General features: G+C 47.4%; 1 protein-coding gene across 1 annotated transcript; it reads left to right on the top strand.

Annotated features, from left to right (window-relative positions):
• The first annotated feature begins 5,637 nt into the window (after positions 1-5,637).
• NDFIP1 (Nedd4 family interacting protein 1) lies at positions 5,638-24,576 on the top strand. Its single transcript, XM_068408900.1, has 8 exons — positions 5,638-5,826; positions 15,930-16,017; positions 17,143-17,273; positions 18,208-18,295; positions 18,470-18,594; positions 20,030-20,096; positions 20,693-20,798; positions 23,660-24,576. The coding sequence occupies exons 1-7, from the start codon at positions 5,782-5,784 to the stop codon at positions 20,794-20,796; spliced, it is 648 nt and encodes a 215-aa protein (XP_068265001.1). The 5' UTR covers positions 5,638-5,781; the 3' UTR covers positions 20,797-20,798; positions 23,660-24,576.
• The last annotated feature ends 907 nt before the right edge of the window (positions 24,577-25,483 follow it).

The following is a 25,483-nucleotide window of genomic DNA, read 5'->3' as shown; positions in this document are numbered from 1 at the left end:
GTGCTGAGAGGTGCTGGCTTGGTTTGCATTTGGATGGGGAATGATGGGTGTGACAGGACCTGAGCTGAGCTAAACGGGGGCTGTGCCTTCATGGGGATGGAGGGGCAGCGGGGACCTGGCTGAGGGCTGAATGCGTCCCACCCTGGGGCTGCTTGGGTCAGTTCGCCAGGTACAGCTGGCACGAAGGGGATCCGGTGAGCGCACCTCCCGACCTGCGCGCTGACGTGGGAGTTGCGGTGAAGAACACGTCTCTCTTATTGCAGCACACCTGCATCTTCTGGCGTGCAAAGCCAAAACTGCTGCAGGGCTCGGAAGGGAGAGTGCACCAGCACCTTGATTCTGCAGATAACCCGCATCGGCTTGCTCAGCGTTACCACGGAAACACGGCGAGGGCTCGGAGAGTTCTGAAAGCAAACACTGGAGGCACAGACTGCACAGGAATTGACTGCAAGAGACACTGGACTTCCCACAGCAGTGAGCTGTAGGGCCATGTCCCTCCCTGGGGTGACTTGCCGGGGTTGTCTGCCATCGGAGTGGCCTGTGGACAGCCCTCCCCCCTTCCCGTGCAGCCTGCCTTGCCTTCTGTGCTGCACTGTGCCCCCTCCAAGCTATGGGGAGCTGCTGCATTTGAGCATCAGCCTTCCAGCATCCTACCACGCCGCAGCCCCAGTGTCAGGACTGGATTTGGTTTTAATTCAATGCGGTGGGTCTCTGTTGATTGCAAAGGGTCTGGTTCTCGCTTTAATCTCCTCTGCAAGTGGCTTTGGCAGATACAGTGCACAAAGACATAGCAGGCAGCTGGCAGCTCCCAGTAAAAGCAAAACATGTTTTGATGAGAGGAAAAAACTACAACGGTGCAAGAGAGCCAGGCACGAGGCACGTGCATCTGCTGCCACAGCTGCCCCGTTCTGCCCACATCCCCTGGATCTGCATACTTCAGGCAGTCTTAAGTTACTTAGGAATTGCTCCAGGGCTGGGTTATATGTGTGACTAGCATGCAGGGTATTTATAGGTATGATAATTTATGCATGTTATTGTTTCTGCTTTTACAGCTAGCTGTTCAAATGTTGAAGAACTTCCTGGTATCTGAACAGGCTGATTTTCCTTCCTTGCAAAGGCAGCAGATGGAAGGAAACAACACTCCTCTGCAGAAGAAGCTGAAGTTTAACCAAGGGGTTCTAACAAGCACAGCATTTTCTTTTTTTCTGCGTTGAAGTGACTAGAATCAACAGCGCTCAGAGACCAGGGCTTTTGCTACTGGGAACTGCTTGGGAGCACTGGGATTTTTTTCCCCAAAAAAAACAACAATTAAAAAATTATCTGCATAAAGGACCCTCTCTCCAATTCCTGTAATCAGTGTGTCTTTTTAATATCCATCATTTGTCACCTCTTCCTGCTCCCGCACGTCCCACTTACCTTCTCACCCCTATTCATAAGAAAAGGAGAAACAAGATTCCACATCGGATAGATCTGGAGGGGAGCTGCTCTTTTCTGTGAGCCCCGCTCGCTGCTTAGCTCTCCCAGCAGCACCCAAATCCCAGTAATTTGTTGGGGCGTCAGAGCCAGCCAGCGTGCCAGGGCAGTGCACGAACAGGCAGCTCCGGAGCGCACACGTGCCAGCCCCTGCCCATTTTTGCAGACGAGGCTCCCATGGGAAAGCTGACAGAGCTTTACTCCTCACCAGGTTAAAAACTGCTAGTCTGTGCAGTAAGGGATTTAATCTGGACAGCAAGGTTAAATTAACCAGCGGTTAATTGTGATTTCTCTGGTAGGCTGAAGAAATAACGGAGCGACAAAAATCACTGGTGAAATCAATGAGTTAGGGCTTCAAAAATCAGCTCTAACAGAGTTAGCTGTGCTGGATGAAGGCAGTTTGGAGCTCAGCTGTCTGCCTTGCCCCGTTCGCAGTCAGCACAAACTTGGCCTCATCACTCAATACCTGAACCTCAGTTCTGCTGTTGAATTTCAGAAGAGAAGAAAGTCCTGTTGGGAGAGTCTTCCATCTCGGTGCTGCTGATACCTCCGTTCCCCTTCTTTACAATACTTGTGGCTTACTGGGGCGCAATTTTGTGCACCAGTAAACAAGGCACTGGTTACAAATAGCTCTGCTTGGGCTGTAAGAGCGTGTGCCGTTGTCCTCGCTGTGTAGGTCCTCCTCCTTACAGCAGACCCGACGTGACCAAGCAGCTTTTGTTGTTACAACAAACCGGCACGGAAAATTGCAGCTGTGTGCATGTTCAGAGCTGCGTACAGCGATTCACGCCTGCGTCTGCCGTGCTGGGAATCCTGCCGTCTGCTGGGGTCGGACGAGGTGTGCTGCAGCCTGCCTGGCCAGGGGCCGTCATGAGGCTTCAGGGCCCCCAGGTGCTCTTGGAGGCCGTGTCAGAGCACGTTTGACCAGGCAGCATAAAGGCTGGCACATCCAGGGGCGTGAAGCCATGCTGCCTCTGAAACAGCTGCGGTTCAGGCTGTGGCCGTCTCCAATTCTGTTTCTCTGAAGAGGCAGCAAAACCAGAATGACCCAGTGAGGCCCCGACCTGCTGTAGATACATCAGTAACGTGGTTTTAAACCAACTCAAGATGCGAATAATACTGTATTCTGTCAATAAAGCTTTGAACTGGTAAAAAGCTAAAAGACGATTCAAATACAACATGGTACCGAGTACAAAACATTATGAAACTGAAAAGCATCAAGGTATATAGTGGTGTCTCAAAGTAAAACTAATCTCATATCAGTATATTGCTAGAAACAACTGACAGCTCTATCGAAGTTAACTACATATGAGAGACACATCTCCAGATTCTTGTCTTTCCTTTACATTTTTCACAGTCGCAGAAGTCTTTCATGACGTTTTGGGGAGGAACATCTGTTAGACAGCATTTATTAATCCTTAGCAAATCTCTTCAGCCTAATTACACAACTACAAGTGAGGATGCTATGTGGTTTCATTCCACAGTGTGAAAACAAGACACGACATACCTGTATATCCAAACGCTGTGGTTCCACTTCTTGCATATTAAGTATGTGTGCCTCTGGGGGCACAGCAATACTGCCCACTTTATTATTTATAGTTGATGACAAAAAATGTTTTTGCAATCAGAGTGTAAATGCACCAACAATCAGCGCACGCTACAAACAGCTACTGGGACTGAAGGAAACCAGCCCACAGCAGCAGCTCAGCTCCCAGCCAGGCTCACAGCACTCTGTCGAGGTTTTGTGGGCAGCACGGTGAAGTTGCTGTTGATACCAGCAGTCTTTGGATCAGACTCGTAATAAAGTTTCCATCTTCCTTGAGCCCAGCATTGCGAATGGGTGGAAAATCCAGCCTTTTAGTGAACCACACTTCGCCGTCACTTTTTCTTACCCTGCCAGTTGCAGCCTGCTTGCGTACGATTAAGCTATTAAACTGGAGAGCTTCAGAGGTACAGTTTGACCCATTAGCTTCTGTGAACGTTTTGTCTTTGCTTTTTCCTTAATTGGGTCATTTATCACAACAAGATTTGAAGAAAAATCTAGTTTAAATGTCCTCCTTATTTCTTATTAGTCTAGCTTTAAAACGCCCTGCCTTTGAGGTTTATTATTTAGCTTTTAGAGTTCAATATTTATTACGAAGTGTAGATTAACTGAAGTGTTCCCTTCGTTGCTCAGTCATGTACAACAATTAAAGGAACACTTGTGCAGCACTAGGGTTTCAGAAGACTCCCTGTACTGCTATTCTGTAATACTTTCAATTACTTTCACAGCACATCCCGTGCGGAAGTCACTGAAAAGCAATGACTTCAAGCTTCAGAATGTCTCTTGGGAGAAAAGACATTTTGCACTGGGGGAAAGAAGTCAAAAAACACAAGAGGCATGAAGTGATTTGCCTCAAACCATGTGGGAAATGAAAGCAGAACCAGTCATGCGCTGTAACCACAGCATCATCTTTCTAGAGAGCTTCCCCACCCAAGAAAATAAAATGCATACACAGAAGGCAGCTGGAGGAAAGTGCCATTACCCCTCCTGAGTTAGTCTTGCTCAGACTAGATGGTTGTCTAATTAGGTGGTGATCTGTCTCCAGCTGGCCCCAAAACGGCTGTGACACAAACTGTTTCACCATTTCTTCAGGATACTTTGCAGCATCTTTTCTGAGGACACATAACAGGTTGCTTCTTATTTTAGTCCCTACGATGTCTAAGTCAATCAGTGTACAGCTAATTATCGCTGTGGCTGTGGCCTTACTTAGGGGTATAATCCCACATCAACAGCAAGTAGATCCGTGCGTGTCATCAGGACAGCTTCTTACTGCAGGGAGATTCTTAGTGCAAATTAGGAATCTTGTGGAAAGGTGAAACCAGACGGTCTGTCAGGGCCCGCAGCTCTCATTCCAGCTCCTGCAAAGGTATCTGTGTTGCAAGACACCTGCATGCTGCTCGTGCCTCCAGTGTTTTGCTGGAGTCACTCTTTGAGGCTATTCCTGGATAAAATCCTTTACAATTCCTGCCTCTCCTTCAACATGAGAACTGTGTTCATTCATCTCACTAAGCCATCGGTGAACTATCTACTCCTGCAAAGGCAGAATACAGAAAAAAAATCCAACCTGGTTATGGCACTGAATAATGAGCATTAAAGCCTGTATTTATGACTGAGTACGCTGTTCAAAACCATGTCCTCAGGTTTAAACACTTGTGACTCTCTGAATTTGCAGCTTGGAATCCCAGCGGGGCTGATTCAGCCTTCCTCATCCTAAAGCTGATATGTTTAAGGCTCATCAACCTTAGGGATTGATGTGGGTAGTTTTGTCCAAGCCTGACTATAGCTGAACTCTGCACGTAGAAAATAAAGGTTACACAAACTGGAAAGTCTCTTAACCAATGCAACATTCAGCACAAAAACTCTCTGAATAAACAAACTTCTGTCTCTGCGTGGTTTCCTACACGTGCTTCTTTTGGAACGGGATTTCGAATCTGCGACACCATCTGCTTTCTGTGGGTATGAAAGATCTGCGGGCGCTTTCGGGGGAGTTGGCCAACGTCTCGTGTTTGCTTCAGCTGCAGCGCCGCACGTCGCAGGCCTCTTCTCTGCCCGCGCGGGTACAGCCGCTGGCAACGGCGCTGGCACGACGACGACGGGGTGTTGGTGACAGCGATGGGTGTCGTGTGTGTGACCAAGGCTTGGCTAACCCAGCTGGGGACAGTGCCCGTGTCTGTGACCCTGGTGGGTCCTCGCTGAGGCGGCCTTGGGTTTACATCAATTTTCTGACTCCCTGGGTTTAACACTTTTTATGAACGTTTTCACTGTGGATAATTATACCTGAAGTTCCGTGACACATATCTAGTACACAGAGCTTGTGGGGTCACTTTTTCAGCTCCCACAAAACGCCAGGGAACGAGCTGCCGGCCCGCTGTGCTCCCACAGGCAGAGGAGCACCGCGTCCCCTCCGCACCCCGCTCCCCCTCACGGGCCGCAGCCGGGCCCCCGCCGCTGGCTCCGGGCTGGCTTTGGGGCTGGCCGTGGTCGCCCTCCGGCCACCAGCGCAGCCGCCCAGCGCTGCCCCCCGCCCCGGGGCGGCTCTGGCTGCCGGCAGGACGCGGCCCCTGGCCCGTCCCCGCGGGCGGGGCGGGAGGCGGGTGCGACCGAGCGTGAGGGGCGGAGGGCGGGAGCGCAGCTCGCAGCGAGGAGCGACCCGGGTGCTGCTGCCGCCGCCTCCGCAGCGCCCGTCGGGAGGCGGCCGGGCAGCGCCGCCGCCGAGCCCCCCCCCCCCCACCCGCCGCCCGCTCGCCCTCGCCCCGCCGAGCGCCATGGCGGCCGCGGCCGCCGAGCCCAGCAGCGGCCGGTACCAGCAGGTGAGGGGGCCGGCGGGCACGCGAGCGCCGCGGCTCCGTAGGCCGCGCCGGGGAGGTCGGAGCCCGGGGCCGGGCGGGGACCCGCCGCACCCGCGCCGTGGGGCCGGGGGCGCTGCCGCCGCCGCCGCCGCCTCCCCCCGTGGCCGTGCCCCGGGGCCCGGGCAGCGCCTCGGCCCTGGCCCGAGGCCGGGCGTCTCCCGGGGCGGCGGGCGGGCCTGGGCCTGGGCCGGGCCTGCGGGCGCGGGGGCCGCTGTCCCGCTGCGCGGAGAGCGGGGCGGTGACCGGGCCCGGGGCGGAGGCCTCGGCTGCCCGCCGAGACGCGGTGGGCCCCGCCGGCGGCCGGGCCGGGCTCGGGCTGCGGAGCGGTTCCCTGCTAGCTCCGGGGCCGCGCTGCCCCAGGCCTCTCCCCAGGGCCGGGCGTCGCGGCGGCGGGGCCGGAGCGACCTTGTCCCGCCGGTCGTGCCCCTCGCTGGCCCCGGCGATGCTGCAGACGCTCCGGGGCTCTGGGGTCCGGCCCGCAGGTCAGCGAGCTTCACGGGGACTCTTCTGAGGAGCGAACTTGTTCTGCACTGTCTTGAAATTAGCGTTAATTTTATCCCATCTTTTACATGTGGTCCCCTGTGGCTCAGACTGAAATCCCCGTCGGCCAGAGACTGCCCTTAAAGAGCTCCCTCGTAAATTTGGGGTTGTTCTTCCTTCCCTGCCTCCTGAAGGAGAGGACGTGTTTTGTCAGGAGTTTTGGCCTCCCAGAAAGGGTTTGGGGTCGGTCGGGCCCCACTGTGTGACCCGGCTCCTGCTCACGCATGTTTCTGACATGCAGATGTGGAGACTTCTTTACTTAAACTAAGGGAGAGAAATCCCTCAAGATGGTACGCAGCTGTCCTGCTTAACCAAGGTTCTTACAAGAAATCGCTGTGTTATGACTTTACCTTGGTGGCATTTTCAGCATGGGTCAGCTCATTCTCTTCAGAGTATGAGATTCACCTTCCCATTGGGATGGGATATTAGTCTCATCATGACAGCTGGAGGTCGGGTTTTTTTACATACTAGACAACATACAAACAAACAAAGTTTCACTAGTTAAGTAAAACGTAGGCTTTTTCTTTTTGGTCTGTGCAAAGCAGATGTGTTCACTTACGAAGGCAAATCTCTTTTGTTGTTCTTGGCAACGGCAGGCAGAGATAACCAGGTCTCTTCACTAATCGCCTTTCCCGTCAGAATCCTGCCGTTGGTGTTGACCTCGACAAACGTCTTCACAAATGCCTTTTACAAAGGGATTGTGTCCCATCGCCTTGAGCCCGTGGAGACAGGTGCCAGAACGTGCTGAAGGACACTCTTGCCTTGCTCTACAGTGGCTCTGTACCTGGCCGATAAGCACAATCCCGGTTTCCTTAAAGAGAGATGTGTAAAGCTGTTGTTTCGCCAGCTCTGCTCGTGCATCCGACAGACACGTAGCAGACACCGCTGTTGCTGTAGAGCAGAGCTGCGTGGTGCTGCAGAGATTAGGGAGGCAGGCTGTGCCCCAGAGGATTTGTACTGCTAAAGACAAACAGATAATGGAGGCCCCGTGGAACGACTGGTGTAACTGGAGTACAGAAGTACAAACTCGTGTATAAATATATCTACTTCTGTGTAGCTGCTTAGAAACTGCTTTTTTTTTGCCTCACCCTCTGCCAGAACCCTGGTATTCACATTATAGTACAGTGTGTTATTGCTGAACTGGCTCCTAATGCTTGTGTTGCTGCAAAACCCCTGCAAGCTGTGGAGCTAAAGATGCAGAATTGATATTTAGGTAAAGAGATGAGAGGGTGGGAGAGTCTCTAGCATCGAATGTATTAATTTTTTTTCCATACATTGAAACTTATTGTGTGTATGAATGTGCAATTAATGGACGTACCATGTGCCAACGAAGAAAGACTTGTAGTGAATTGATAACCGTAAGGGCTTGGGCTGAATACAGGATCCAGTAAGTGGAGGCTGCCTGTAGAAATTCAGAACAAGCTCATTTGATCTTTTAAATTACTGGATTATGAGGCAGCGGAGGAGAACTGAGAATTTTGAAACTTGGTGGGTTTTTTTGCAGGGGGAGAGGGGTGATGTGTTAGTGGAGTCTGTCACGTAACTGGGTGGTTCCTGTACAGCTAAATGTGATGTACTGTCCAAGCATGCCGGGCTCTGCTCCGGGAAGTGGTGTTGGTGTATCCACCTGCATGTAGGAGCAGCGCTGTGAGGTGTGGGCACTATTTGAACGTGTGAAATATTCATAGGAATCCCTCGGTGTGTGTTTTCAGGAAAAAAGGTGATTGTTAATGAGGATGATCTGAGGACGACAGAAGTCAATAACTGAGTTTGAAACCTGTGTGTTCCTCCTTCTGCCCCGTTCCTCAGCCTGTGCTGCCCCGCAGATGGGGGTGGGCCGTGTACCCCCAGCAGCCTCCATTGCTGCCAGCTCACAGCCTGTGTCTGTTCACTGATACGTGCAGAGTTAAAGGGATGTACAGTGGCATGTGATTTATTTTCTAAAGCTAACTTCCCAGCCCTTGTGCTTTGTTCAGGCATTAGATAATCTGATAAAAAATAGCCTGCGATGACGCCTTTGGATGATGTGGCAGCCTGATCTAACGTACTGAGGAAGCGCAGCCCGAAGGAGGATAAAGCGAAGACTCCAGAAAAAGGATCTCTGCTTCCCCCAGCCCCTTTCTGCTGGGAGCCAGGCCTGGGTGACCAGGGCAGACCGCTGGTTTCAGTTCCTCCTCTGCAGGCCCGTGACCAGGCTGTGCTTGTTGGGGGTGGCAATGGGACCTGTTTTGGGGGAAGGAAGGCTGCAGCATGCCCTGGTGTCGTTATTCTGGGCGGTGCTCTGTCCCAAAAAGGGACACAGGGAGGCTGTTGTCATTTAGACCTGCCTTTGGGACAGTTAACCCAGGGATGTTGTTAGGATTAGGTGGCTTAAGGCCTTTTGAGCATTACCCCTGGATTGGGAGTTCAGTGGCAGAACTGCATTTCGTCCTTAGAATAGAAACTAGCCTCCATTCTGGAAAAAACAGCCAGGCTTTTCATAGGGTTATTTACACTCTATGTTAACTGAGGTGTGCTTTTCACTTGAGGCATTTGAAAATATATGTGATGTACATGAGTGATGTAAACTGACCTAGAAAAGGGTGGGTGTGTGAAATAATGAAGACATACTCCTTTTTAAGTGATATTTCTTCCTTTTCTTGTTGCTTAAGGCTTTCATGGATCATTTTGTAAGGGTAGGTGTCTATGGGAAACATAAGGGAGAAAAATTTTTCCGTTTGTTTGGTCGTCTTTCAGTGAAACTATGGAAGAAATATATTGCTGAGGATATAATGTGGATACAGTTTAAATCCATGAAGGACCACAGTGCTTAGTATCTGGGAAGGCTGGAGTGAAATAGGGAGGCAGATGTTGGTTGTCACCTTGTACTTACCTTAAGCTTGTATTTAATTTTTCACTTGAAGTGGGCACACAAATCGAAACTAAAAGATGACAATATACCATCATTTTTAATGTCAGCAGGTAGAATTAGTGATGTCAGTGGCTGTTGGTTTCCTTGGTGAAGTACTGGCAGCGTGCAGAAGCTATGCTTGCTAAAGATACATGCAACTGATAAGAACGGTAAGGAAATTGATGTAAAACCAGTAAAGATTTAAGCCAAGTTGCAGAGTAAAGTCCCATTTCTTGCACAGCCACCACTCGTCCATTCAGCTGCAGCTGCCCCATGTCCAGCCCCACCTGTGTTCAGGTGACTAAAGACTCTGTTTTGTTCTGAAACACCCGCTTCTGTAGGCAACAGTAACTGTCAGGTGAGTCTGCAAGGTTTCAGTGATTCTGTGTGAAAAAGTAATGACAGAATGAAAATAGATTTCATCTCTAAAACTCAAAGGAGTTGAGAAATGCTGTGAAACAGGAGTAGTCTGGTGTCATCACGTAGCTTGTGTGACAGCAGAAAATAGCCTTGCATGGAAACTTTTTAAAAAATACTATCTCAGGTATCAGGATTGTGTTGGAGTCTTACGTGGGTTTCTTTGGTGGCTTTTCTCTCATCACTGAAATTCAGTGGGGCTCAGTAACCCCATCTGGGAAGCAGATGTAGGAACAGTCCCTCAGGCCTTTGGGTTGTGAACTGGCTCGCAGGAGATGTGGCACCTCTTTACGTGGGCTTGGCGTCACGTTTTAAAAGGAGCCACACCGAAAGCAAGTTGCAAAAGTTTTGTGTGTGTGTGAATTCTGCTTCTTTGTCACTGGGACTAATAAGAAAAATTCAATATTAATCCATTCGTTCTGTTTCTTCCTCTTCTTGTGAGATATCCTAATTTGATATATGGTGGCACAATGGGATTTTTTTTTTCATTGAAGATACTTAACGTTCTTCATAGGACATTTAAAAAGATATGGTATTTTAAAATGCTTAAAAGATCTGGAATTCTTTCTGTGATGTCTTAATGTCCAGAAAAAAGGTTAATGTGATCCTAAATATTATGGTAAGGCCTTATGCTTTGTTAAGTGTTTGAAATGTAATTACAACTAAAACCTGCTTCTTCTGTGTTAAGACCTTGAGCACTCAAATCTGAGGACAATCTGCAGGCACAGGTTTAGGTACAGGTTTGTGGTGGCCCAAGCACTTGTTTACAGCCTAGCCAGAGCAGTCTAATTCCCCATTTGAACAGAGACGAGGGAGTTAGATCCTCACTTTTCCCAGGACCGAGGTGTATTTCCATGTTGTCAGGCCATTAACTGCAGTGAGTCAGTGAAGAACAACATCCTCGTGAGCTCGTGTTGTGTTTGGACAGACACAGAAGCCGTTTGGATTTATGTTTTTACCTTGGGAGCTGGGAGGGTCCTTGCAAACGTACCCTTCAGGCAGATGCTCCTGCTGGTTTCTGGTCCTTGCCCCGTGCATCCCTCTGCCTGCGTGCAGGGAGCTGGTCTGTCTGGAAAAGGAAAGGCATTTTTGGGGCATGATTTTCAGTCCTTTATTAAAACGAAGGAGTAGCTCAGGTTGGCAGAGATGTCGGGAGGTCACTCCCTAGAGCTGGGCTGTGCTCAGGGCCCTGGGGAGAATCGGGTCCCCAGCGCGAGGCTGGGGCAGGAGAGAAGCCAGAGGGAGGTTTGCTGAGACTGTGGTACTGCCAAGAGCATCACCTACGAGCCACACAGCACCCACCGTGCGTGGCTGGGCCCAGGCAGCTGGGGCAGGCGCTGCTCAGGGCTGTCACTCCTCCGGGTAAATGAGCTGGAAGTGCCGACGGGGGAAAACAGTGATTTGCTCATCAAGGAGAGCACTGATGCACGGGGGTTGGCTTGTCTAATAGCTTGTCATTATTCCTGCTGATTAATAAGCTGATACTAAGTTATAGGAATTTGCAACAGCGTTGGGCAAAAGTCAGGATTTCAAATCAGGGTACATTTAGAGTGAAGTGTAAGTCGATAAAAATAATTCTCTTCTGCTTTGGAGTTGGCAGAAACTTTCTTTTACTTCCAGAAGGCCAGAGATAGGGAAGGAGAAAAGGAGCATTGAGATGGGAGTGGAGTGTAACCTTTTTGTGGGCAGGCTGTTGTCTTGCTGGAGTACTCTCAAATTTAATAATAATACACATTTTTAATTTTTTTTTAACGTTTGGCTTGCAAAGGTTATGATTTCATTGTTCTGAAAAAATAAATCCTACGCCTTTGAAAAAAATATTATATTCTCTCTCTGTCATTAGCCTAAATATCTGCCTTTTTGAAAACTCACAGAAACCATAGTAACAACAGAAATGAGATCTGGTTAGGGTTATCTTCATTCTAGGATTCCTGTGGGATTTCTGTGCAGTTCTACCTTCCGTGCCAGAATATAAAATAAGAACTGAAATGCAGTAAACATTCATGATACACCGTGGAGTTAATGTGTTACTGGTGATACATTGCTAAGACAAAGCTTGTGGTAATCCTGATTTAGTATAAAGAATATTTGCGTGCAGCCTAAGGGCTTGGAGCAAGGGGAGATTAAACAGAGAAGATCCAAAACTGTGTTAAGTTTAGAAAATTCAGAAGAATTAACCAATGTATTTATTGGAAATGCTTTATTCAAAGTTTACGTGGAAATAGTGCAGAACATTTTGTAAGTTTTGGTCTCCAATGCTGCTGTGCCGTGTGTGTTTACACGCGACATGTCTCAGCCAGGGGAAGTGGCAGACAGAGGCGATGTCTTGCTCAGAGCCAAGCTTCTGATGGTGCTTTTTGGAAAATAAACGTCCCTGGGTCTTACCCTGTTCTGCCAGGCAACTTTCTGTTGTTTTAGCAATCCGGTGAAAAAATAACAGCCCAACTTTTGTTTTAATAACCGTATGCATGGCTGTACAGACTGTCTATTTTTTAACACCACAAATACAAGAGTCATGCTTTGAAAGCCGAAACCCATCAGTGACTCAAAGAGAGAACACCCCACGGCCTCAGCAGCATGGACTCCAGCCAGACACGGCTTTGAGCGGGTTCTGTGGGCTCGGAAGGCTCTCGGCAGCGGCCCAGGGGGAACTGCCTGCGAACCCGAGCGGCGCAGCCTCCCCGTGCGTGTACCCGGGGCTGCGCGGGGCGAGGGCAGTGCAGCAGAGCTGGGCCATGCCGGAGCTCCTGACTCATTCTTCCTGCCACATGAACCCTCACTGCCTTGCTAATAAGCACTTAGTTGAATTTTAGATGCCTGGAATCACTAAAAGGCTGGAAGGCATTTATGTACCATGTCCATTAGAAGAAGAGTCTGTTTTCTATAACTGTGTACCTTCTACAGCCTCTAGCTCAGCTTTAAACTGAGTGCATCTTTTGTGTCATTACCTGCGTTACAATGGTTTGAAGATAGCAGTAAGTTCAGCTTGCTTTCTCCCACACCAGGTAGGTGTAAGAATATGTATGGCTTTTTACTCTTGAAAGAAGGCCTTGTAAGAATTCCAGTGGTAAAGATTAATATTACACTCATCTGTCTGTGTCCTCGTTTGTCCATCTCTTGCAGTGTTGTCACATCTAGTGCTTTCCTTTCCCCCTCCTTGGTGATTGTACTTTTAGGTTGTATATGGCTTTTTTCTTACAAACATCAGGGGTTTAATTTCTGCCATCCACTCACTAGGAAAGCAGGTAATGCAGGGCATTCAGTATCCAAAGCATTCCTAGTGTGTCGGAGCCTTTCCTGCTTCGTTAGTAGACCGAGTCCTGTATAGACAGAAGAAAAGAAGGGGAGAATTATTGAATTTTCATGGATAGACTGAAAATAAGCATGGTGGAGCATTTGCTGAGAATTCATAGATTATAGAGCTGGGAGAGACTGAATCAACTAGTTTGTCCCTGCATTTTATGGGATTATCCCGTAGGTTGCCCCTCATGCTGTGTGCAGGCTGCTCTTGAATTTCTGCAGTAGTGCTCTCCTTTTCTTTAAAGCTTATTTTAATAGGCAATTACTTCACGAGTTAGTTTGCATTTTCTTCTAACGACTGAACTCCATGGGCTTTATAAAATAAGGCAGTTTTGTTTCTTGGCAAGGGCTCACGCTGAGTTAGCTGGTTTGAAAAAGATGAAGATGCATTTGCTGTTGTAGGAGCTGCTGCAGCTTATTGTGCTAATTGCTTGTGTGCCCTGCGGCTAATTAAGGTACAGCCATGGAGGCGGGGAGTGGCCACCTCCACCCTGTGAACCCCGTGGCCTTGCTCCTGGGGCGCAGAGAGGGATTGGTTTGGCGTGGGTTCACATCTGGCTGGAGCCCAGCATTTTTAGCTGTGTCCTGCTCACAGCCAAGCGTGTGTGCTAGGAGGTGCTCTGGGGGTAATACAGATTAAATTTTCAGCCGGATCACTTAATTTCTCCTTCTTCAAGGAAGTGGTCCAGCTTTGTGCCACGTGGGGAGTTCTTACCCAGAAAGCTGGGGGCTGACCAGCTCCCTCTTTTTTTCCCACCTCTCCTGTTTGGAAAATGTGAACGGGGAGAGGATGGAGGCTGGCTGTTAGAGCAGCAAGGTGAGCTGTCTGACAGCGACCCAGGGCAGGGCTGTGGTGTTGGGTGGTTTGGGACAGCTGGAGTGGGTGTCAGCACAGAGGAATTTTTTCCAGTGCTTCCCAGTGTCATTGCTTCCCTTCGCCCCTCTTGGCCGACCCCTTGGACCTGCCAGCAGAACTGCTCGTGTCGCTGCCTGCTGACCCAAGTCATTTCAACCTTATGAGGTTAAACTCCTGTAACAGCAGGAGTGGTTAAAATCTTGTTGACGTCAGTGGCGTAGGGAGCTGTGACACAGCTGGGTGGGAGGACGGCAGCCTCCACGCCGAGGAGGGGAAAAGACAGCGGGGACGCTGTGTCTGGCCGCAGTGCAGTGAACACAGCGCAGTGCAGTTCTGGGCCCCGCACTTCAAGAGAGATGTTGAGGTGTTGGAGCGAGTCCAGAGGAGGGCGACCAAGCTGGTGAAGGGTCTGGAGGGTCTGACCTACGAGGAACGGCTGAGGGAGCTGGGGGTGTTCAGCCTGGAGAAGAGGAGGCTCAGAGGTGACCTTAGTGCAGTCTACAACTACCTGAAGGGAGGTTGTAGCGCAGTGGGAGTCGGCCTCTTCTCCCAGGCAACCAGCGATAGGACAAGAGGACACAGCCTCAAGCTTGGCCAGGGGAGGTTCAGGTTGGACATGAGGAAGCATTTCTTCTCAGCAAGGGTCATTAGGCATTGGAAGGGGCTGCCCAGGGAGGTGGTGGAGTCACCATCTCTGGAGGGGTTTAAGAAAAGACTGGCCATGGCACTTAGTGCCCTGGTCTAGTTGCCATGGTGGTGTCAGGGCAACGGTTGGGCTCTATGATCCCAGAGGGCTCTTCCAGCGTGGTTGATTCTGTGATGCTGTGAACCACTGACTCGCCGTTACTCGTTCTGTGCGCGCTCGGGGCTGTGCAGCGATGGAGGTGTGCGGCTGTCGGGTTAATGACAGAGAAAAACAGACAATCCACACTCTTCTCGGCAAGGTTGTAGGACTCTGCTGTCTCAGTTCAGACATGCAGCTGTGGTTTGGATGCAAACATCCAATGAATTGCACTTAAAACATGTGAAAAAGTTTTGGCTTTGACTTTCAGAGAGGACGTGGATGTAGTCTGATCTTTGATCTTAGGCAGCAAAAGGAAAAAAAACCCAAGGTGCAGAACAGTTATGTCTAAAACAAGACCTTCATTTAGAAGTGTGAGCTGATTTGTTTTGGGTTTTTTTTCCTGATAAGACATGCAAGTAAAATAAGAACATATCCCCACCTTCCCACCTCCCTGCGTTAAATGCTTGGCAAGGACTGGAATGGCAACATGTCTCTCCAAAGAAAAGAAAGCAAAATGTCGTGGATGGTTTCAAGAGTATAGCAGGGGTGTGCAGGAGGGATAGTGGAAGAAGGTGTTAAGGAAGAAGCTGTGGGGTTGCTGCTGTTCCGTGGTGATTACAAAAGTGGGCAGGACCTCTCTGTTCAGGCAAGTGGTTCAGTCCCAGGTTTTGGCCTGGTGTTGGCAGCTTCTCTGCTCAAAGCCTGCGGTGCATACCTGCTTCGTGCGAGTGACACTGGGTATTTGATAAGCTGTGTGGCTATTTATACAGAGCCTGTGGGAAGCACAGTGCACAAAATAAACTGTCTCCTTTTCAGTCATACGATATGGAAGGTTGAAGGGAAATGGCAAGATTCGTACTTACGTGTGTCGTTATGTAATGTATCCACAAAAAACTCTTCCTTAGCAAAGCCACGGGCAGCAGTGGAGGCTTTTGTTGGGTATCTCCTGCTGTTTCCTTGACTAAAACAGATGCAAGTGCAGCTCCTAAGCAGTGTGAGCTGAGGAAGTGCCAGGGAGATGGAAAGATGTATCAGTGCTGTGTTGAAGGCCAGGTGTGTGAAGATGCGATTGAAAAACACATTAAAACTGAGGTGGTGTATTGATCATTTCAAGTGGGAGCGCTTCGGAGGGAAGCTGAGCAGCTGCTCGAATGTCCCGTGGTGCCGTACTGTGGTCGTCTTCCAGAAGAGTCTGTTGTGTGCAATTAAAACTACAGGGGTAATTTCCCAGAACTTGAGAAACCCTGTTAACCTCTCTTGTGTGCGGGTCTGTTCAGCTGCAGAATGAAGAGGAGCCAGGCGAGACTGCACCAGTGGTGAACGATGCCCCTCCGCCGTACAGCAGCATCTCTGCGGAGAGTACAGGTACATTTAACTGAAAGGACGTAGCTAGGTTTGCTCTCGTGTTCTTTCCTACCTCCTTAATTGTTCTCCTTACTGACAGGTGGCACTGCAGCATCCTTACCAAGGCTGCAAAGGATCAGAATTGATCCAGAGAGACTATTGTTACTTGTGGTTTAGAAGATGCATTTTGGCTACGTTCATCTGATGTCATCCCATCAAGGGGTGTTCGAGTTACATTTCACAGTGTTCTTAGAAGATTGAAGACAGTTAAAATCAAAGTGCTGTGAGGATTTGTGGTTCCCCTCTCATTATTTGGTGTTTGGATGATGCTGTGCTCCTTCCAGAAAGGACTCGTTACTTAAAAGGGATTAAAGAATTCGCTCTTTCTGCAGTTTTCAATAACTAAGGACTTGGTCATCAGGGTTATACTTCTGAATCATTGTACTGTCATGTCGCTAACAGCTTTTTTGTATATCACAGTGTTTTGGCTTAGGTTGATCTTTTCATTTTTTCCCTCCAGAACTTTCAGACTCGATTTTCCACATAAGATTTGTGAATCAAATGCAACATACTGTCAGTCTCTCTCACAGCCAGCCAGCTTCGGGTAGAAGTTTGAATACTGTGTTTCTCAAGCTGCCTGTTGAGTGTCCTGCCTTGGCACACTGGCTGTGAAGCTGGCCCATTAGGTCTGGTTCCATAGTGTGTCTCAGCGACTGGGGCTCAGAAATGCAGTGTTTGGGTTTTGTTCCAATCCCTTTCCCCTCCATCAGAAAACAGTTTGGAGTCTGTCTCTGGAAAAATTGGTCACCAGTGGCCTGAGGCTTGCAGTGACTCACTTGGGATTTGAAGATATGGCTACTGCTGTTTACTGAAGTCAGGAGAGGCACGGCATGTATCATTGTTTTAAAAATAGGTACAGCCAGGCGTGTTGAAGTAGTGCTCTGCGTATTACTTTGTTAGATAAGGTGCTCCCGTGTTTTTCACTTTCTGTTTCGGGATGGCAAGAGGGTGGAAGGGTGGGGAGGGGACAGCAGGGGCAGGCTTCAACAGTCTGGGACATTGGGGTCTTTTGAAGTCATCTGAAACACTTCATTCCCAACACAGAACTGACAACTTACCTTCTATGTAACTTCTTTTTTTTTGCAGCTTATTTTGACTACAAGGATGAGTCAGGATTTCCGAAGCCTCCATCTTACAACGTGGCCACAACACTGCCTAGTTACGATGAGGCAGAGAGAACCAAGGCTGAAGCCACGATTCCCTTGGTTCCTGGCAGGGTGAGTGCGCTTGGCTGGCTCTGCGTCCGTCGCGTTCCTTCTGCAGAATTCCTGGTTTAACCCCTGCCCAGCGAGTGTCATGACTTTTTTTTCTTTTTAAGGTTTTGGGGGTGGTGATATTACGCACTCCCAAGAGTTCTGGGGCTGATTTTGTTGTTTTTTTTTTTTTCTTTTGCCTCTGGGCAGCTATGGTGATGTAAGACATCTCAGTAACGCCAGCATGTGCTATCCAGATTAGTTTGGCAAGCTGACAGAGGAACTGTACTGTATCCATGTGCACTGTCACTGTTTGGTTTTTCTTTTTTTTTTTTTAAAAAAAAAAGATTTAGGATGAATTGTTCAGCCATGTAGCATATCTACCCTTGACAGTCCTGCTGCTTACTTAGCTGACTTTTCCAGAGATCAGTGTAGCTGGTACAAGGATGATAAAACCATTCTGTCAGATTAATTATTTTTTCATTTTTTATTTCTTTTTGTTTTTCTCTATTCTTCAGCCTCTTCCTCCACCTCTACTAGCATTAGATGTTTACTGCTTATTATACTTCTTCATAGAAGCCAAATTCCTTGCTGAGATAAGTGTAATTTTTTTGATGAGTAGGGAAATTCTTTACAGTGAGAACAAGAACATGCCCAATCTTGGCTATCTAAAAGAAAATAAATACTGCCAGTGACTTAGTGTTTCATGTCCTGCATCATCTCAGGATGAGAAGCAGGAATTTTTCCTGCTTGCATTTGGAGTCTTTCGAGATTTAGGATTTCCCCCTGCCCCCATGGGGGGCTTTCCTTAAATGCAAATGAAGTATTTTGTGCCCCTCCATCGTACACTGCTTTTTGAGGGCTGGCCCTGTCTTGAAGAGCCACATGCAGACTTGGGCTTGCTGTATGGACTGGAATGGCTTAAATCCATCCACGTCTTGTCTCCCTTGGTTTGCAGGATGACGACTTTGTGACACGGGATGACTTTGACGACACTGACCAGCTGAGGATAGGAAATGATGGCATTTTCATGCTGACTTTCTTCAGTAAGTGCATGATGGAACTTACCTTTTTTCAGGCAGCGACCCAAAATAGCTAGAGTTATTCTCACACTTACGTTTATGTAGCACCAGGAAAAACCTGTGCACAAGGGTTTTATGGGTTTTTTTCCTTGGGTTATAAAGAGGGCTTGACGTGCTGCTTTTCTCCTGCGTTCTCAGTGGCATTCCTCTTCAACTGGATTGGATTTTTCCTGTCTTTCTGTCTGACTACTTCAGCTGCAGGACGATACGGGGCCATTTCTGGCTTTGGTCTGTCTCTTATTAAATGGATCCTTATTGTCAGGGTAAGTTGTGTAGTGCAAAAGCAGGTACATGGACACTGGTGCTCTTTTTCCCTAGCTCATTTTTATCTCACTTATACTGAAGTTAGTTATAAATTTAGCTCTTTATAACAAAACAGATTTTGAGCCCCTTATTCACTGAGAACAGAGCTTTTTCATGGTTCTGCCCTGTTTATATGGTGGAATTATTATTGTAACAAAAGAGAATAAAGATTGCACACCCAAGTGTGGTGCTTTCTGACAGAGCCAGTGTATTGGATCAAAATATGTGTGTCGATCTGATCTTTGTAAAACATTTATCCAGATAAAGCCAGCCCTGCCGTCAGCATGGGGGTTTCTCTCCAGTATGATGTTCCTTTGGTGCTCCTCTGAAAAAACAAAAATTCTCTAAAATGTGGAATAACCGTGAGCACGACTGATGAGGAGAGGGAAACACACTTGAAAATGAGGAGTGTGAGGTTTGCTTTTCGCTGAAGAGGCAGCCACCGCCTTGTCCCAGGGACGGGAGAAGCCCGCTGGTGCCCTCTGGTGCGACATGCCTGCGGCACAAGCAGCAGGGAGCAGGAGGAAAAGCCTTTCCGTTTTATTTCCATATAAACTCTGGGCGTATCCAGGCTGTTAAAACATCCACGGGGCTCCCCTCCACCACACCGCACCGGGAGGGGAAGGGGGTGACTGATCAGAACTGGTTTGTGTTACGGGAGCCTGGGTGCCCCTGCTGGGCGCAGACCTCTGCCTGCAGGAGCAAAGTAAGGCTGATGTAGTATTTTTAAAACTTGGAGAAGGAGAAAGAAACTTTTTGGAAAAAAAAAAAAGAGGATATAGATGTGCTGATGCTGGAAGGAATAAAAAAAAAAAGTCAAACTATTTTTTGGAGTGACTGTGAAAAAATATCAGAAAAGCTTTATTTGGAGCCCATGAAAAGGTGGTGTCTGTGAAAATGGCATGCAGACACTGCAGGCCAAATTTTGAATTTCAAGCAAAAAATATCTCATTAGCTGTGCATAAGTAGAAGTAGAGAGCGTTAGCGTTAGGGCTGACACTTCATACCTCATCTCTTTGGGCTAGGAACTGTAATTTGTAAATACAGCCTCTGTTAACTTTTATCTGTAGAAAGTTTAGCTTTTTGGGGTGATCTTGTAATGCTGTTAAGAACTATTTGCTGGATTAAGACGTGTGACAAACAGGTGACCTTAACTACTTATTTGATTTAAACTTTGATAGCAAGCTTACCTTTTGTTAGGTTTTTAAACTTGAATAGAATGAAACCAAAAAAATTATACTGTACTTAGCACTCACATAGTGAACTTCAGTGCTCTAATAGTGTTGGTCGTTCAATAGGCAGTAATTTTCCCAAGGAAATCTTGTCAGAGGGTTCCACAGATTTGGGTTCAGAAACTGCCATGTGCTCTAACTTGTATCATTTTTTTTTTTTTAGTTCTCCACCTATTTTCCTGGTTACTTTGATGGCCAGTATTGGCTCTGGTGGGTCTTCCTTGTGCTAGGTGAGTGTTCTGGGGGGAAGAGGGAATGCATGCTTAAAACTCTGCGAAGTAGAGTTAGGGCTTTTGTGAGCATCGCTTTACTGGCTATTAAAGTATGTGCATATAGATGTAAAACTGAAATGTAACCCTCAGAGTACTCCTCCTCCTACTGAATGCCTTCTAGGTTTTAAAGTACACGTAAACACTCTCCTCTTGTTGTCATTTCTTGGTGGCAGTACCCTATTTATTGTCCAGGAGTAAAGAAGAGAACAATGCTTGTCTTCATAGTAACTGATGTTGTATCTGTTCTTATGTCTTAAATGGAAGCGTGAGTTGTGGTCTGTCCTTTCTTTTTTTTTCCCCCTCCTTTGGAAGTGACTGAATCTCATTTGGAGTCAAAAGTTTTATGATTGCCTAAGGAAAGTTTGGTTTTGAGATTGCCTGAAATTGAAAGATTGGGTGTCACTGATACCAAAAAAAATCTTGTATTCAATCAGCTATTGTGCATCCCAGCAACTTGGGTCCCTCCGTACTAGTGACAGTGAGTTGAACTGCTCCTTTTCTAACTGAAGAAGCAAAACCTGTGTTAACTGGACAAATGTGTTTCTTCCATCTAGGATTTCTGCTGTTTCTCAGAGGATTTATTAATTATGCAAAGGTTAGGAAGATGCCAGATACTTTTTCCACTCTCCCCAGAACCAGAGTTCTCTTTATTTACTAAAGGTAAACTTTCTGCTTTCCTGAATTTGTTACGTTTTGTTTTTAACTGTATTTGTAGTAACTCTTTTAGGCTGGACTTTTCTTTGCTTGAATATTTTTAGAACACAAGGCAGCAGAAAACAGTTGTTTGTTGGTATCCTGTATGCGTCTCCTGTTTCTACAGAGCCCAGACTTGGAGGGGAGCAAAGGAATACTTGACATTTCTTCCTGAGGAATTGAATAGTCATTAGATTCCATGACTTGAATTGTAAGAACAGAATCTTTGCCCCTTGGTACTGCGCTGTGTTTGGCAGGTGTGTCTTTCAGAATAAATCACATGCCTGAAACACGTGGTATGTCCTGAACACGAGTAAAGGTCACCAAATGTTGTTAGAAGATTGTGCCAGTGTCTTTGGCTCGTGTCCCAGAAAGAACAATTTGTCTGAATTTTGCATGCTCTTTGAATCCTCTGCCAGGTTCCTGAAGAAATCAAACCCTTGCACACCTTTGCTTTTTGAAAACCCCTCCCACATCCTTGAACATACCGTCCTGCCTGAACATCCTTCAAAAACCTTAATGCCTAAAAGGCTTTCGCTTTAGGGCTCAACCTTAACGTTGCTGCCTTCTTAATGGGACTTTAAAGAAGGAGGCTTAAGTAGTTGAACCCTTCTAGCATAATTTCCTGCTTACAGCAGATAATGGCCTTGCATTAACTGTCCCTCCCGGAGGGGAAGGAAATCCTGTAATAGGTTGCTTCCCAGATGGTGAGTGCAACATGATGCTCCCTTTAGAAACATCATAATAACACTAGATTTCCCCAAGACAGGGTTGAAGCAATTGCAGCTGGGACAGTGGTATAAAGAAACCAAACAAGCCCCAGCTTTAAATTGGGGGTCATTAAATTGTTCAGAAACGGAGGCTTGATTTTCCAAATGCACTTTCCTTTTATTAGAAACTGCAGATTGTGTAAGATGCTGCTTCGTCTCTAGTCTGTAATGAAAACACGCTGCACAAAACAGCCATTGTGCAGTGTTTTCCAGCTTGAGTTTTCCACTGGTGATAGTGTGTAAAAATAGTTCAGTCAATTTATTTAAGTGTTTCAGTTCTGTTTAACAAAGTTATGGTTTATGACCTCCTCCAGGGTTTGTAATATCCTCTCAGATTCCTGCTGAATCACCAGAGGGTTCACTTCCCCCAGCTGTATGGTCACGTAGTGTGAGTGTTTAAGCATCAGCTGTATCATCTGTAGTTTGTTCTCACTGAACAATTTTTTTTATTTTGCTTCTTTACTGAAACTTAATTTTTCATTTATTAAAGGAACTGTGTGGCTTCTTGTGGCACAGGTTTTTCCTGCGTTTGGAGTTTGACATTACAGTTTTAGAGACCTTGCTTGACTCCTTGCTTGTGAGAATGGAGGTGTAGAGTTTTTATAAATTTTTATTTATTTGTTTGTTTATTTTTTTTGTCATTCTAGAGCTTTCAAAAAGCACTCTCTCTTTTAGATATATTGAGGGAAATGTCCAGAATAATTTCTAAATGTTACAACAAGAATTTCTAAATGTTACAACAATAATTTCTAAATGTTACAACTTTGATACTTCCCCTGAAAATGAATCTTTAATCCTAAATTCTGAGCAGGGAAACCACAAGAGACTTGGATTTTCAATGTATTATTGTTCTTAAGATTAGATTTCCTCTGTAGCACATAATGAAAAGGGCATGGTGAATGATCATTTTCATTTTAGGGCAGGGATAATTTTTAGAAAATTAGGGGTGGGGGGGAGGAGGAGAGGAATAATTAGTGCAAATCAGAAAATAATAACTGGTGAAGATGAATCTAACCAAAAGCTTGGTGTTTGCTGTTCGTCTGCGTGTGCAGAGCAGAGGTTGTCCTTGGCAGTGGCTCAGCAGAGGACCTCAGCGTACGCCAAGTGCAGGTGCTTTGGTGGATTGTGGGTTGAGAGAGTTGTGGCCAGCGTGGCTGGAGCAGACAGCAGGGAGAGCTGGTGTCTCTTTCAGAGCAGGACACTTGATAGAAAGCTACAAAACTCATCATCATCCTGGGTGGATGCAGCAGCTAAAGACCGAGTCAAATTCTGTTCTCATTGTTCTAGTGCAGGGTAGTTTCATACACCTGGATGTGTTTATGCCGGTGTTCCTAAGAGCATTGTCTGGTTTAGTGTCTGTGCCCCCACGCTTCAAGAAAGATGTTGAGGTGTTGGAGCAAGTCCAGAGGAGGGCGACCAAGCTGGGGAAGGGTCTGGAGGGTCTGACCCACGAGGAACGGCTGAGGGAGCTGGGGGTGTTTAGCCTGGAGAAGAGGAGGCTCCGAGGTGACCTTAGTGCAGTCTACAACTACCTGAAGGGAGGTTGTAGTGGGGTGGAAGTCGGCCTCTTCTCCCAGGCAACCAGCGATAGGACAAGAGGACACAGCCTCAAGCTTCGCCAGGGGAGGTTCAGGTTGGACACTAGGAAGAATTTCTTCTCAGCAAGGGTCATTAGCCATTGGAAGGGGCTGCCCAGGGAGGTGGTGGAGTCACCATCTCTGGAGGGGTTTAAGAAAAGCCTGGACATGGCACTTAGTGCCCTGATCTAGTTGCCATGGTGGTGTCAGGGCAACGGTTGGGCTCTATGATCCCTGAGGTCTCTTCCAACCTGGTTGATTCTGGGATTCTGTGTGATTCTGTGTTTTCCCCTAAGGAGTTTTAACCCTTCAGAATTGTGAAGGGTGCACAAAACTACTGAGCGTTCTGCTGGAGACACGTCATTGTGTGCCGAGATACTTTGTAAGCCTGTAGACATCCTGCACTCTTTGTGAACCACATCCTTCTCTTCTCCGAAATAACCTAACTATAGTTTCAATATTCAATATCCTTCTCCGACAGATGTTTTCTGGCAAATGTCTTCCTGCGTAGTGAATTCTCCCTCAAGAAGCAACGGGACACCTGCAGGAAGTGAATCAAGACTCTGGAGCAGAAGTAAAAATAATCACCTGCTTTAAAAGAAAAAAATAAATAAAAGTACTGTTGGGAAAAAAAAAAAAAAGGAGAAGCATTTCTTTCTGTTTGTTTCTAGGTGTAAAATTTTAATAATTAATGCAGAATTCTGTAATCATTGACTCGTTAGTGGCTGATGTTTGAAAAAGCTATTGCAGTGGAGTCTGTGGCGTGCTATAAAGCCTTACGTTGCTGTAGTGGTGTGGGTAGCATGACCCTGTCCCCGGAGCCGGCGGGGGACAGGCTGCCTTTCCTCCCCCCTGGGAGCGGGTCCGCTCCGCTGCTGGCGTGGGCTCGAGGTGGGAGCGACGGCGTCGCCCTCACACGCTGCTCACCCAGCCCCGGGGCTGGCCGTGGTGAGGGGAGAGCTGGGGCTGTGCGGGGCAGAGTCCTGAGGGGTAGTGGGGAGAGAGTATTGCTTTGAAGGTGGCACAAGTATTAACTTTTTAATAGTCTATATTCTCAGTGTTGTAGTATACTTTACTTTCATACTACCTACTTTTGGGACTATATAGGGGTTTTCACAGTACACGTTGGTAGTGTAAAAATGAAGGATCACGTTGCAACTTTGTATAAAAAATTACCTTGCAAAACAAAGGCCTTTTTTTTTTTTTCTTTGGGACAATTCCTGACATACCTGTAACTCTCGCTTTTATAATTTGTGTTAGCAGAGACTATGATGCGTTATAAATGTAGATTTAATGTGCACTCTTGTGCTTTCTGCCAAGTGGTAATTTACTTCGGAGTTTTACTATGTTAAAACTGTAAATATAGCAGAACATTAATAAATGTCACTTATGTAGCAATTTTTTGCTGTAGAACAGTGTTTATTTTAGTTTCAATGCTTTATTGCACCTGGTTATTGGTTACACATGCAGATTATCTGCGGGAGTTTCATTAGTTTTCAACAAGGTGTAACACAACCCTCCAAGGTGTCTGTCTGTGTTTTCGTACCCAGGTTTACAGACCCTGAGGCAGTCCTCAGTGCCAGCCTGGCACGGCAGGGAACGGCGGTTCATACGTTTTTGGGGTGTTGTTTTTTTTGTAGTCTCACATATATAACTTACCTGCTTTGTGAAACAGTTTGTTTGTGGTTTTGGTTCATGGCTGAACTTCTCAAATATATAGTCCTTGCAAACAAGCAGTTGGTGCTGACAGAGGTGGATGGAGGTTACACAGACGCTTCCTTTTTAAACAAGAATACGTGCACACAGAGAGAATTATGAAGTTTATCCTGCAAGGCAAAATCTGTAGCATTGGGGAACTCTGAATCACATTTGCCCAAACTTGGTAGATCAGCCTTGTGTTTACTCCCTTGGCATCTGGGCCTTATTTGGTCTTGTATATGCAGAGACCTCGAATATTTGGCATTCCTGTTCCTCTTCCTTCGGTGGCCTGACGCTGCAGACACCTACTGCTCCGTCCTTCCCCTGCAGCCGGCGGTGGTGGGAGCGCAGGGGAGGGACGTGCTGCCCAAAGCGGGTGGGTGACGGGGTCTGGAGAAACCCGCCTTCGTGTTCAGCGTGGGTGAACGCCGCCTCCAAGCTCAGATAATGATTGTGGGTCTGTGACAGCTCAGCCACTTCGTACCACGTAAGTGGCGGGTCTGTGGTGATCTGCAGTGACCACAGAAACACCTTTGGCCTTCCTGCCTGTGTTATGTCAGGTTGTTTTCCCCTTCCAGCACTGTAAACCTCTGAGCAGGTTCAGACA

The sequence above is a fragment of the Nyctibius grandis genome, chromosome 10 (assembly GCF_013368605.1).
Source record: "Nyctibius grandis isolate bNycGra1 chromosome 10, bNycGra1.pri, whole genome shotgun sequence".
NCBI classification, from domain to species: Eukaryota; Metazoa; Chordata; class Aves; order Nyctibiiformes; family Nyctibiidae; genus Nyctibius; species Nyctibius grandis.
The sequence above is the reverse complement of the archived record's forward strand: the minus strand, read 5'-3'. Positions and strand labels throughout refer to the sequence as shown.